General features: G+C 34.1%; 1 protein-coding gene across 2 annotated transcripts; it reads left to right on the top strand.

Moving 5' to 3' along the window:
• Positions 1–9,175: 9,175 nt before the first annotated feature.
• Positions 9,176–15,339, top strand: LOC117118154 (U-scoloptoxin(05)-Er1a-like). Of its 2 annotated transcripts, XM_033262668.1 has the most exons (4): positions 9,176–9,330; positions 11,521–11,596; positions 13,934–14,070; positions 14,565–15,339. In XM_033262668.1, the coding sequence occupies exons 2-4, from the start codon at positions 11,551–11,553 to the stop codon at positions 14,778–14,780; spliced, it is 399 nt and encodes a 132-aa protein (XP_033118559.1). In that variant the 5' UTR covers positions 9,176–9,330; positions 11,521–11,550; the 3' UTR covers positions 14,781–15,339. The 2 variants fall into 2 exon arrangements, with proteins under 2 accessions (XP_033118559.1, XP_033118560.1); XM_033262669.1 differs by lacking the exons at positions 9,176–9,330; positions 11,521–11,596 and adding an exon at positions 13,275–13,613.
• Positions 15,340–15,408: the final 69 nt, after the last annotated feature.

The following is a 15,408-nucleotide window of genomic DNA, read 5'->3' as shown; positions in this document are numbered from 1 at the left end:
AGATGTTATATATATGTATATATATATGTATGTATATATTGAATGTTAAATAATATGTATATGAATATATATTTACATGTACATATGTTTATATAATATAATGGTGGTGGTGAATATACGCTTACATGTACCATATGTATATAGAATATAATATATAATGATGATGGTGCGGTTGTGATGGCCTCTCATTGCAAATCCAACAGCAATCCATCACAACAAGGGGTCGCGTAACTGTCAAAGTGCACCAGCTTAAACCAACTTTGTGCCTGCTTGGGCTTGAGGAGGCAAGCCTGTTACCTGTAAGGGAGCAATAGACACATAGTAGCCACGAATTAACGACCCTAAAACAAGAAGCTTCGATAGGCTTAGCAAGCCAGAAGTGGATAACCTTTGCTTGTAAAATTCATGAACTAGCCTCGAGTATCAATAATCGGTGGACAGAATATTTCAATAAGTTACTGAATGTAAAACCAGAAGAGATAATAATTGAAAAAACTTGCAGGGAAGAAACAAGTGTGGAGGAGTTAAAAGATGATTAAATTACAAGAATTAGAAACAGCTATTTAGAAAATGAAAAATTTGAAATCGTCAGGGGAAGATGAAATCACTATAGAAATAATTAAATATGGAGGTGAGGAGATCAATAGACATGTATTACGATTAATATACTAATGTTGGCGCAAAGGTGAAATACCAGAAGATTGGGGAAAAACTTTAATCATACCAAACTATAAAAGAAAAGGAGACTCCGGTAGTTGTGAAAACTATATGGGAATTTCACTAATTAATCATTCAGCTAAATTATACTAAAGAATTACAGAAAAAAGAGTTAGCGGATTGAACCAAGGATGGGTTTAGAACAACATGGCTACAGAAAGGACATGTTTACTACTGACCTGATATTCAGCATACGATCGTTGGTGGAAAAATCATGGGAGTCAACAAACCGGCTTATTTCACTTTCATTGATTTAAGCAAAGCTTTCGACTCTATACCTAAGGAGATGCAGTGGATGTGTATGGAAGAAGAGTATGGTATCGCTGGCCGTTTAGGAAGAGCTTTGAAAAGCATGTGTAGCCCATGCCTCTGCAAGGTCAGGACAGGTTTTGATAATAAGAAATGGTTCAATGTAGAAACTGGTGTAAAACAGGGAAGTGTTATATCCCCAATATTATTTATTGCATACATGGACAGCGTCTTAAGAAATTTTAAATTAAAACATAATCGACCCACCACAGGTCTCATTATGGCCTATGCAGATGATATTTCATACTACACAGATGAAAGAGAAGATCTTGAGAGAGCAATACATACGTCATTGCAATGAATGTTTTAAAAGAGCAGTTTATGAAGCTGAATGTCTCAAAGACTGAAATCCTCTGTGTCAGCAGGAAGAAAGAAGAGAACCTCAACATAAAATCATCAATGGAGAAACCGTGAAAAATGTAGAAAAGGCAAAATATCTAGGAAGCGTCGTCATGCAAAAAGTTGGAAATAAATTGGATATCACAGAGAGAATTGGGAAATTCAGCAAGAATGTAGGTGCGTTGTATCCTATCCTATAGGACAAACACAGGCCCGTAGCCAGGTCATTTCAAGGGGGAGGGGTTCTCTGGGTGTGGGATCCAGGGGACTGCCTAAGGGCCCCGGTGAGGTCGGGGGCGAAGCCCCCGAAGCCAGAGCAGTTTTTGTGTTTAATTGGGTCTATATAATGTTATAAAAGCAGTTATGTTTTGAAAAAGATCTATGTAATAAAAGGTGGTAATATAATAAAATTGGAAAATATTTTCTGAGAATTGGCATGTTTTAATCACACCGAAAGACAAAAAAAAAACCTCATCGCATAATCAATATCAATATACTCAACACATTTGTTATTATAAAACAAAACAAGCTATTATATAGGCCTATAAAGTAATTTACAAAGAATTATGTACTGTGCTTATTTATAATATATAAAACTTTTAAGAAGTTTTGTATTGTTTTAACTTAAATAATGAATCTTCCAGTAGGCCTATATAAACAAATAGAGTTGCCTGTTACAAAATAAAGTAGGAGCTGAACTTCTTCTTGACTCTCATCTTGTACACTGAAAATAATAGTACTATTTTTACTACATGGCTAAAAAAGCACAAATAAATGTCATTACTACAACTGACAGGGCCATCGTTAAATTAAGTCAGAGCCCAAAATATAGCTTCATTATTGAATACGTCATCTGACATCATGGGAACCTAAACTTTAATTACAATTATTTGTTTACTAGGCCTAATTCGAAATTATTGTTTTAAGACTTTAACCTAATACATACTGATTAATAATAGCTGAGATTTGATGCACATTTCAAAATTAATAATCGTTTTTAGTATCTTACTGAATATTTATTGTCTACCAAATAAAATATGAATTATATATGAATCTTTAGAAATACAATTTCTACAATATTTTTTTTTAATCTTTTGTGGGGTCGTCCCACTTTTATTCACAATTCATATCTGGCATAAACAGCTACTGCATATCAGTTTCTCATAATGGGTAAAATGATTATAATTTGCAGAAAACAAATGTGATAAAATTGTAATATACAATGTAAATGCAGCATTTATCGATCAATCAATCAATCAAAAAAAAATCACTGTAAATCCAAGTGTAAAGTTAACCGATCGATTAAAAAAAAAAAGCATTACACTGTACATATTGAGGTTGGTCAAGTACATGTTTACATATATTATTTTCGTATAGGCCTATTTAATGTACTTTCTTATACTTTTTTTAACAATAAACAGTTGATAGACTGAGGTAAATTTCCATTTATTAATTTGTTTTAACACATTTGCTTTATATATGCAAAATAAACCTAATGAAAACAAATTGTCTGCATACATATTCCCTGTACAAAGTACTATGTTTTAAAGTTTAACTCAATATTATAATTTTTTGAGGTAAGTTCGTTAATGTAGCGCCATAGATTACTGGCTTCTGCACATTCATAAAATAAATGTGCATCATCCTCAACACGGTTGCATTGTAAGCACGTGTTTGAGTTTTTAATTTTCCATATACATAATCTTTTCCTAGTGGGAATAATTCTATCTAATAATTTAAAATTAACTTGTTTGAGTTTGTTTTCACTAATCATTTTTACTTTTCTTTTCCAGGTTAACATCCAATCAACTGTAGTATTAAAATATAATTCCCATTTTAATTGACATTTCGGTTCTATACATTTGCTTTCGACAAAACTAGTATACGTTTGTTTGCATTTTGTGTTACACGGTTTTGTAATAAGCAAAAGGTTTCTCTTGCTCTGCATTCTCATTTTGTGAAAAAATCACATCTTTCCATTCATGTGGAATGGCCTTTAACACAATATGATATTCTGATATCCAATTTGATTTAGTAGATAACTTTTCTAATAATTCGTTCGATTGAATAAATCTATTTCCAAGCACAATATCTTTGATTTTTCTTATACCTGACCTTATCCAGTTTCTATACAATAGTGATAGACCATTGTAAGTTATTATTTTATTTCCCCAAATGTTTTGTTCGAGTATTTCATTGTAACATGTTGGGTATTTCATTATAATTTCGTTAAAACTAGTTAACGCCTTTAATACACCTATATAAAAACTAGGAATACCTTCACATTTTTTTTTTACATTTAAGTGTGACATAGGCCTATTTTCAATAACATATTGCGGGCCAATTCTGTTAAAATACATAGATGACATAATTTCCATTTAGACGTTTCATCATTGGAAAGACGTCTAGCCCATGATATGTTGAAAGATGGCACTTGAGACCTGAAGTCGGGTGCTTTTATACCACCATGTTCATATTTGTTTATGAGAGTTAATCTTTTTATTTTTCTATTTTTTTATCCCACAAAAAGTCATAGACAATATTGTTAACTTGTTTTAAGACAAATTCGGAGGTTTCTAAAATACTAGAATTGTATACCAGCTTTGCTAACGCTAATTGTTGTAAAATTATAACCTTCCAAATAAAGTTAAATTCCTTTTACGCCATAAATTAAGAATATGTTTTAAAGATTCGATTTTTTCATACTTATTTGTTATATTACATATAGATTTGTCATGGCCAACAAATATTCCAAGAATTTTGAAACCACTTGTCCATTTAATATCAAATGGACTACATTTCCTCAATTTCCATTGGCCTAACCACATGGCGTTTGTCTTTTTTTAAATTTAATTGAAGACCAGAAATCTTTCCAAAATTAACTATATTATCTAAACTTTTTTTTTTATACTTTTCTCATCTCTAATAAATAAAACTGTGTCATCAGCTAATTGCGCTATTTTTACTTCATTATCGCAATTGCCTGTATTTGGTAGCACAATACCTTTTATCGTTACATCATTTCTTATTTTTAACGCCATGACTTCGGCTACCATGCTGAAGAGGAGAGCAGAAAAAGGGCAATCCTATCTAATACCCCCGCGCATACTGAAACTCTTTGAGCACCAACCATTATTATTACAATGCACTCAGTGCTACAGTACAGAACTTTTACCCATTTTATAAATGATGCCCCGAAATTGAAATGATAAAGTGTATTAATCAGAAAATCTCTATTTACAGTCTCAAAAGCTTTACTGAAATCAATACTTATAATTGCACCAGTTTGGTTTTCATTATCCATATATTCAAGTAAATCTTCTATAAGCCTGACATTTTCGCCACCAAAGCGACCTTCAATATAACCTTTTTGGTCATTATTTATTATTTCAGGGAACAGTGAAATTTCACTGTTCCCTGATTATTTTTTTAATTACATTTGAAGTTTTTTGATAAAACAAAGGCGGCAATTTTTTAATCGACATTTAAGAGGGTAATGGGCCTTTAATTATTAAGATTCTCGTGCTCGACCAGGTTTATAACCCCTCTTCTTTGTGAATGTGATAGTTTCCCTATTTAACCCCTGGTTTAGACTTTTACACACTAAGGACCCTATTTTTGGCCAGAAAAAACGGTAAAACTCTAGCCTACCGTAAGTCCATCTGTACCAGGTGCTTATTAATTTTCATTTTATGCATTGCGTTTTCGCACTCTGCAATGGTGATTTCACCTTCACATGATTGTTGCTCTTGGGTCGTTAGTTTAGGTGATTTACATGATTTTAAATATTCATGAATTTAATTTCTATCTATATTTTGATTGGAGTATAAAATCTCAAAGTAATTAACTTCTTCGGCTAGTATGTCTTTAGTTGTTTGGGCGTATGTACCATTGGGCTTTTTTATTTTTTTAAATTTGTTTTTTTCTTTCATTATTTTTTTCTAGTCCAAGGAAGTATTTAGAGTTAGTTTTCCCTTCTTCTATCCATTTAGCTCTTGAGCGAACTTGTGCACCTTTTGCTTCATACATATATATTTTTTCAAGTTTTTTTTGTTTTTGTTTTTAATTCTAAATCAATTCTTTTATCACCGTGTATATTTACCAGGTCGATATTTAATTGATTTATTTCTTTTTGTAGTTTTTCTTTTTTTGCTATTTTTAAATTTTATTTTTGAATTTGCCAAAACGAATTGCGTACTCTTTTACTTTAATTTTAATTAGATCCCATTGTTCAACTGAACTAAGTTCCATGTGTTTCGACAAAGATTATGTTGTTTAGGAAATCCGAATTAAATTTCTATAATCCACTACCACGTTTTTCTTCAAATACAATTTATACAATATTAATCTTGTTTTTATATAGATAAATGTTCGATAAATGCTATCTTTCATAAAACAAATGAAATTCAGCACGCCTATTTTCATTCCAATCAATGGCGTTTGTAAACATGTGCACTGACGTCATCGTCGAATCCCAGGACTTTCGACGGCAAAGCTGGCCTGCCTTCCTAGGTCCCAGGCCAACCAATAATAAACAAAATGTATTATTCCTTAACGAAGTGTCTGGATTTTCGAGACCAGACACTCGTTCGCTTTGGGCCATACGTTAAGCTGGTTTTCCACTAGGCGAATTTATTCGCGCGAATCAAAGCGTCGGTTCACTTTCTGAGATCTGATTGGTTGCGCTTTTTTTTCGCTTCGCAAAAACTCCGATAGGAATGTAAATGCGCATGCGCATGAACTGACGCTTTCGATTTGAGCGAATAAATTCGCCTTGTGGAAAACAGGCTTTAGAAGTACCGTACTGCGTGTGTGTGTCATTCAACGGAAAATGTTACGTGACTGAAGTGCCTACTATTAGAAGGCCTACTCTGTGCGACCGTGGAAAATTCTTTTTGGTGACTAAAACGTGATATCCTTTCCTCTGGCATTGTATGTTAGGCCAAGAGTTTGAAGTTTGTGCACAATTTCACCCATTCGATATTAACAAAGTCAGTACTTCACACACACATATTAGGCCTATGGCCTTTTTATATGAAAGGGCATAATCGATCTTTACAGGGTGTCTAATTGATCTGTCAATTTTATACCAGGGGCCTACAGTATTGCATATGAGTATTTAACAATGAGAAAAATTGGGGAAACAGTTTCCTTTGAAATTTACTTAAGCGAGTGTGTATGAAACCGGGTCTATGGCAACTATGTTTGTTTTCAATATTATAGCTGTTTCTTTACGATGACAATGTTTTGAAATCGTACTGTATAACACTCCAAAATTTGTTTTAAGGGGCAAACAACAGAAGGAGGCTCTAAATTTTCACAAGTTGACCAAGCGTGTTGCTGCATCATTATCGTTCAGTTACGATCACTATTCAAACAGAGAGCAGCAGGCTGATAATTTGTTTTTTCCCACAGCTATTTAGATGTCGTTGTTGGTAACTTTTTTTTTTAATTGTGAGTGTAAATATTCTCTAGTGTATATACTGTAGATAAGAATTGCAGATAAATAATGAACATAAAATCAATTGTCGATGGAGAATGGCGTCAGTCATCTGATTAGTCCCATATTAATAGTACCGATATTTTGAATAGGCCTACTCCTCTTCCGCGAATTGTTTTATTGACAGTGACTCATCTAATTCTTATATAATCACTTTAACGTTTTAATCGAAATAGAGTCACCATATCGTAAAAGTTTGAATACCCCACCCAATTCGTTGGCGATCCTCAGTGTATGTTATGTTAATGTACAACAAGGGAATGTGTATTACAAAATGCCAGTACGTATTTTTTTATATTTTGACGCACTCCGTTCTGTTGTGTGTGTGTCTGCTGTTGAAAACAAACTCCCTAATTTTGTGACTCGCTATGATGACTGAGATGGACCATGTTGATTTATTAATAATAATGTTGTTTGGGGTGGAAAAAAGGAGTCAATTTCCCAAAAATGCTCCATCAGCAAATAGTTTAGTGTGCGCTATGGACAGTATGGCTATGGAATTTACTAACCACCAAATCCACAATTAAGTCGCAAAACTTTAGCTGCATTTGGTGGTTAAGTCGCAAAACTTTATTTTCGTTTAGTGGCGCCATTTACTCTAGGTAGACCGAGACCGGTTTCGTTACCGGTTGGTACATTTCTTACAAACATTCAGCCAAAGGCCAGTGAAAGTTTTTATCGATGTTTGCCATCCTTATGTGAGCTATCGTAAAGTCATGGTTTGCCGGAGTTGCGTTCAATTTAAATCTCCGAACTTCTGAAGCTGAGATATTCTATGAATGTAGGCTTGTATCGCAGGCTACAATTTAAAAACGGGTGACCAAATAATTAATTAGGTGCTAAATTTTGATTTTATGCTGGGTAAGTTAAAAACAGACATTCTGTCCGAGTGGGACTCATTCAAAAATTCGAGGGGGTTCGCTAGAAAAGGGGGGTTCATCCGAACCATAACCCCCCCGCCCGGCTACGGGCCTGAAACACCAAGCAGATTATTTTGATACAGTCCTGTTCCCTACTTTGATGTATGGTACAGAAGCATGGGCAATGACAACAACAGACTGGAGTAGGATACAAGCCTCTTCTTATTGCCAATAAGACCAGACTGGACAAAGTAAAAAATGAGGCGATCCGAAGACAGGTTGGTGTGACGCCCATCCGCAATAAAATTGAAGCAGCCCAGTTAAGATGGCTTGGTCAGAGAATAGATGATAATTAAGAGATGTTGGAACAGGACACCATGTGAGAAAAGACCAAGAGGACGACCAAGGAAACGATGGATGGACACAATTAAAGATACTCTAAATAGGAATAATATGCCCACCTTCCAAGAATTAAGAAATAGCGGTGAAATGTTAGACAGACAGAAGTGGAGAAAGATGCTCTATAGCACCGCTGACAGGCGGATGCCTATCTGGGAGCTGAAGAAGAAGAAGATAATATGGTGACTATATTATATCTGTCATTACCGCAAGATGATTTAGGCTGTCTCTTATACACATCTAGATGTGTATAAGAGACAGATATATATATATACATATTTACAGACACAAGCTGACGCATAAATTTAGGCTATTGCCTATTACTAAAACATATGTGTACTATTTTCGACTTTTGAGCTATTAATAAACATTCGCCATGTACAGTACTTTTAGGATTGGTTTTGGGAATATCAGTCACTTCGGACCAATATAAATTATCTCAGTGTCAGACAACTCGGCCCAGCAGACATTTGTCCCAACTAACATCTTGTACCAAAATTTAGCTCTGACCATGCTTTGACTAACCGGTTTGTTATATAGTTTCTCATCTACCTATGTACAATGATATCTCACGTTTATAACAATCAATTCTGATGAGCATCGGTAAAATTCCAAAAAATTCCTTCACTTGTAGTAGGGCCTAGATATTTCCGATGCACCAGTATACATTTTTCACGCCTGTGCAAATTTGTCCAACTTGGAATCTCTGTTGGTCTAAATTAAAACCTACACTTAAACTTAGGTGTGTGGTGGTGCTTTTTTAATGCTCCTTATCTATTTTCTTCCCTGTTTTTGTTAATCCGCCTTAGGCCTACTATTAATTTATCACGCCTTTAGGAATTCCATAGTCAACTTATCAACCACCCTCTGTAAAGAAAGTATTACCTTATATTATTTAAAACCCTTTTTGAGACCTTTTTGAGCTCATGTTTCATTTTTGTGTAACAATAGATCACCATACCATTTTAAATGGACGAGATAAGTGGGATTATCTCATGGTTAGTTGAGTATGAAGTGTGACGTCTTACTCAACCAATCAGCAATCAGCTTATTATCAACGATTTTGATTGCTGATTTTGTTCAATAATATTGCTGTGGCAACCGACAAACTCTAAGAACAGCTTTTCACAATGTTATCGCAGGTATTTGTATCCCGGCAATAATATAGGCTTCCGCATCCACACCTGTCTTTTAGTCGAATAGAAGGTAAGACAACATAAATGAGTTTTTTTCTTGTGAAATGTTCTTGTTAATATCATATTTGATCTTAATTTATATGGAGTATATCAAAGTAAAAACCGAAAGGTCCACTGATTAATCTCAGATAAGATAGTATAATACATACTCCAGGTATAGAAATGCACGCCATCGTGTGGGGATTCACTATTTCGACATTATGTCATCATCAGGAATTCCTGATGATGACGTGGGACATAACCTAATGTCGAAATATTGAATATTTGACACGATGGCGTGCATTTCAATACTTGGAGTATGTGTATTATACTATTATCAAAGTGACTTGCGCTTATAAAGCTAGTCACTCACTGGGTCGAATGTACCTCCGGTCCCTGTGCCACAGCGCTAGACGGCGCGACGCCGTCTGCTGATTGTCGGTAGCAGCAGTCTGGACAGATCGTCATTAAAAACGATCCGTTGCTTCTATATAAATATCGAGTAGGCCGACGATCGTCGGTTGCAATGAGTGCCCGGTCGGCTTAAATTTCATTTATTAGTTCGGCAGAGTCTTATAGATACATGAGGACTATTGGTTCACAAAATATTCTCAAGTAGCTATTTCTCCGCACGTTTTGTTTTATTATTTTTTCCCGATGGGTATAGGCCTGCTATTAATCAGTTAAAACTTTAATATTTTATCTAACAAAAGTACAATATAAGATAATAACATAATATAACTTAAATATGACTTGTTTAGACGTTCGTGTAGAAATAAAGGAACAAATTTTGAACGTAACAGTAAAACTGAAGTCCTCTGTCGAAATTGTAAATCGACCCAAAAAAAGATTAAAGCTTGGTTTCCATATATGAGGCGCCAGATGTACTTTCATTATTTAACAAAATTATATACATATAATTCATTATTTAATATATAATTCAACATTTTTTCACATAATTAGTTTCGCTTCCAAGAATTATATATAAATAATTGGCGGAGCGATTTTCCTTATTTATAAATAATCATTATTTATATATAATGAATTTCGGCACTTCAATTATTTATAAATAATGTTTTGCTACTTTAAATTACACTGTAGCTACAGTTAGTTTTTTTTCCCATTACAATCGTTACACTTGCGTATATGTCCCTGACGCAATTTAATCGGGAACGCTACTTGATCCAACTATGATTCATCTGACCAATCAGCGTCGACAAAAAATGAGTCAGTATATACTGAATGTAAACGAGAGTCAAACAGATTCAATGGCCGAAGGCTACCTATTATTCGTTTGTAACTCGGTCTCTAAGCAACAGTGTTGATGATGCACTAACATTTTTTTAGTTTACTACTCAATATTTTCAAGTTGATAATGGTCCTATGTTGTTTAAAGGTACGCCACGTAGGTAGTCCTGAAAAAAAACCCCAAAACTGTTGTAGTTGAGAAAGTCTCTGTTTGTGTTACTTAAAAATGGTTTATGCAGGGAACAGTTAAATTTTCACTGTTCCCTGGTTTATGTTACTTTAAAATGGTATTTTGCATGGGACAATACATTTTTAAGCTTATTGTTCCAAAATTAATAGGCCTATACATCCATTAAGTTGGTAGGTAAACACTTAAAAATAAATAGTTCACCAATGACAGTTATAACAAATTAAAAATTACAATAATTATTATCAATCATCATTATCATTATCAGTTGCCTACCAGTCCACTTCTTAAGATGACCTCTTCAAATCGTCTTGTATTTGAATTTCTTAAGCCAGATTTTTAAAATTATTTAAAACTGTACGGGAAGTAGAGCATTTAACATGTGACAATCCGTTCTACATGCATTCAGAAGGCTATAGATATAAGCCTACCTACATGATGGGTGTGTATGCTGATAGACCTATAGACAAAAAGGCTGGAAAAGAATCAATAATAATAATAATAATAATAATAATATTTCACACTCACAGATTCCTCTTCTTTAACGTTCAAAATTTATATATCATTACAGCATTACCGCTGTAATGTGATCATATCTTCCTGTATGTTATCATCTTTATCAAAAGTTGAGAACATACAATCTTATAATACTAATAATAATAATATTAATTATTATTATTATTATTATCTTTATTATTAAGTTGTGATATTTTGTGTGGCCTAATTAGAAGTACATAGATTGTATTAATGAGGCTATATTTTCATTTCTTTGTTTTCTACATCTAGCATCCTATATAGGATAATTGAATAATAATCATGAATGCACCACTTGGCTTCGTTTTCCTGCTCATGTCAATAACAGGTAAAATTTGAATGATTTATATTATATATTACTATGTGTTGGAGGGTTCGCCAGTGGCGCCAAAACTGTTCAAAGCTATGTGCTGTTCTGTGCGCAGTGTGCTTTTTGAAAACCGTGTTGGCGGACTCGACTCATTATATCATTCGAGAATGCGCGTTACTGATTTATCTAAAACGTTTTGACAGGGAGATAGTTCTGAGGATGTGGGCTGCCATCATAATTGAGTAAGCATGGGACATTCATGAAAACGTCAAAACATCCATCCTGAATATTACTGTATATTCTACCTTTTGTACAACTATCCTCATCTGTGTACAGCGCAACCAATGAAGAGAACCAGCACAACTTGAGATAACGTAAAACTTCTAATAAAAATCCAGGGTCACTATTTCTTTGTTTTAGTATTTAAGTTGGTTCACAGTATTCAAAACAAATATCATATAGGCCTACAGGAGTATTCATTCACAGTTTTATAAAAAAAATATTAGGAGATTTTGCAAACTTGCGAAAACGATAACGAATACGTCATTTATCGTTATCGTCATTCGTGCATGAAACATTTTTGACAATATGCTGTACGCTGAATGTAATCACTGATTCATGCATTGTAATAATAATAATAATAATAATAATAATAATAAGAATAAGAATAATAAAAATAATCATTATTGTAATTCAATTTATTTTATCGATGGTAGTCATTGTATTTTACTTGTGTAGGCCTATTGTTATATTTTCTTTAGTGACTGTTTTGTATGTTTTTATATTTGTTTTACATTTGTTAATATAATACTGTATGTGATGACGAGCAGAAGAATTTCCCTTGTGGAACAATAAAGTTATCTTATCTTATCTTATCTTATCTTATGGCCTATTGGCTATATATAGGCTATATACATAGCCTATATATTTATATAAATTGTATTATGAATTTATCGTTATCGTCATTCGTGCATGAAACATTTTTGACAATATGTTGTACGCTGAATGTGATCACTGATTCATGCAAAAAAAAAAAAAAAAAAAAAAAAAAAAAGAATCGCCTAACATATATGCTTTAGAAATTTAATGACATAACCGTATTCGTTATTGTTTTTGTAAGCTTGCGAAAACTCCCTATAAATGTTGATTTTACAATCATTTGTAGGCCTATAATGTGTATGGAGTTTTGACACTCTATAATTCCAGTGGTTTACTATTAGAGTAGTGGGTCATTATTATAGATACTTATAAGTTGGTTACTATTAAAGCATTGGTTATCATTGGAGTACTGGGTTTCTATTAGAAGTTTTAAGGTAAATGAGAATCAATCACCAAGTTCTCACCACTTTCAATCTTGTGATCGTTGTGACTCAGCCCCTACTGCCTCATGCCCTACCTATTACTTCGCTTTAGATCTGCTGCTCTCAACTTATGAACATTTCGTTCTGTAAGCTATGGAAACACACTTGACAGTGAACTTTACTTATCTCATTTCCTGCGTATCGCCGGGTTAAACTTGCGTCAGAATGCCTTAAATATCAAAGTGGTTTACAATGCAAATCGACTGTGGTTAGTAGGCTAAACTTGCTTGTTTTTTTAAAACGCATCTAAATTAAGTTTATTGCGAACCGCGCCATGCCATATTGCGGCCGCTCTCCCCCCACCTCTCTCTCTCTTGGCAGCATGAATTGGTTCTGCGTGAATGTCACTTAAATAGATTCCTTGACAAATTTCATTTAACCAACCCATTTCGTCAAAGGAACTCTTGGGAAAATTAATTCAGTACCACCACGAACATGTAATAGTGCTCATCGAGAGTTCAAGTTCGAGACCAAATCACGCGTTTTTTGTGTGCTAACTCAAGAAACACCGCGCCCACAAATTTTAAAGCACAAACGCATTGAAACGCAAGCATCCACACAACAATAGTGGCTTGTGTTTGCATCAATTCGGGTTATTTACGGTGCTACACTGAACCGTATGGGGCCAAATTAACTAACACGCTTCAAACGTAGACTCAACTAAATGAGGGAAGGTAAAAACAAGGAGGTATTTTTCTCTTGGTAAAACGTGGCATGTTTGGGTTGCGTTTTGTTACCCATCATTTTAGGTGATTGACCTTAGGTAGGGTTAGTCGTGGTTCTTGTGTGTGTTAATTTGGCGCACTGAACACACAGAGAGTTTTTTCATCCACAACATTTAATTTTGTATAACTCTATTAACAAACAGACAGCCAAACACATTCGTGAATACCGTAGGGGCCTACTGTACACAGCCTCGGTAATCATCTAAAACTGTTGATTAGATTAATGCATTATGTGCTAATTCCTCCATTTTTAAATCTTAATCCATTAGTTGTGGCGTCCTTTGAATGTTACAAATGCAGCTACTCAACTCTGACTGTTGAGGAAGATACTTGCACTGACAGTCAGTTTTTGCTTGGAGTTCCTCAAAATGATATCAATGTTACTCAGTGTAGTTCTTATTGTAAGGTAAGTTATGGCTACATTTCTTTAATTTCTGTCAAGATTACCAAATTTTCTTGACAAATCTGTTGTACGCACATAGTCACGATATGTTCGTGATGTCACGTCATTATGAGTATATTTAGGCATGTCACGTGCTTTTGTCAAATAAAATTTGATAGTCTACACAAGGCTTAATGGATTATTCTATTTATCATCAGTATTAGGTATTATGAGTTGTATTAGGCCTATGATTAGGCCTACAAATCTACTCATGTGTTCAATTTGTCCAAGTTGAATTTTGTATCTTCTAATCTAACGACATGACGATTTACTATTAGTTTGCCTAATATTACAAAATTTGCAAATACGAAAACTAATTATGAGTGTTCGTATAGGGTTCTGCGGCGGCCCGTTTCCATTAATTCCCGGGGTAATTATATTCTCTCGGTGACCTTAACCGGCTTAAGCAAAATTATTGGCGAGTGCCGTTGCTCATGATTTTAATATTGTTTTCATAGAAAGAGATTGTCACACTGTTTGACGAGATAGTTTCAGTTGAGAGAAGCTGCAGTGCAAGTTGTTTACAGGGCTGTAACAAAATATTGGGCACTGGGTCATGCGTTTACTGCTGTTCTACAGACCAGTGCAACGGTTCGACAACTTTGCATGCCTTACCAACCATGCTGTGTGCTATGTTCGCCGGACTCGTGTTGGTGATAAATTGTATTGCCTAGAAGTGAACCCGTAGGCCTACGCTTAAACATCCTTGGAGGAAATATGCAAATCTGCAATGGTTAATGACACTTACGACGCATTTGAAAGTTTCTTTTTAGGAAGATGGATAATAATAAACATATAAATTCATAACTGCATAAACGTACTTGAACTTCTCCGGAAATTACACACTTTTTTGTTCAGATAAACCATATCGGAGACAACGTCAAGGAAATGGTTGACGTCGGAACATAAAGGACTTAATAGCTACTGGAAATTCGGTCACCACAAATGTATCTTTCCCTTACTTGTGGTTTTGACTTGATGGTGTAATGTTCAACGTTAAAATTTATGAAGATTGTACACACTTCGATTATTTTAATTTTTATAATGTTTTACCCTTCACGCTTCAGAAATGTTTGGTGTTACCCAGTTGCAACTACTGTAGTGTAATTTTAATGAGTTATATAATACAATAGTGCTTTAGTAGTCATATTACATGGTTCGAAGTTGAAATAATACATATTGTAATACTGTGTGTGTAGATAATTATATACAGTATAAGAAAAGTAGAATTAACTCTCTGTGAAGATATTTTCTTAGTGTACAGTTATTACATATTACTGTCGGATTAACTGTGTCATATAT

The sequence above is a fragment of the Anneissia japonica genome, unplaced genomic scaffold (genome assembly GCF_011630105.1).
Source record: "Anneissia japonica isolate Jap-2015-1 unplaced genomic scaffold, ASM1163010v1 scaffold11779_len1430905_cov172, whole genome shotgun sequence".
Taxonomy (NCBI): Eukaryota; Metazoa; Echinodermata; class Crinoidea; order Comatulida; family Comatulidae; genus Anneissia; species Anneissia japonica.
Note: the sequence above shows the minus strand (reverse complement) of the source record. Positions and strands in the feature narration are given on the sequence as shown.

Coding starts and splice junctions, on each gene's coding strand:
- LOC117118154 (XM_033262668.1), top strand. CDS start 11,551: ATGAATGCACCACTTGGCTTCGTTTTCCTGCTCATGTCAATAACAG. Junction 11,597..13,933: donor CCTGCTCATGTCAATAACAG/GTAAAATTTGAA, acceptor TTAATCCATTAG/TTGTGGCGTCCTTTGAATGT. Junction 14,071..14,564: donor AGTGTAGTTCTTATTGTAAG/GTAAGTTATGGC, acceptor TTGTTTTCATAG/AAAGAGATTGTCACACTGTT.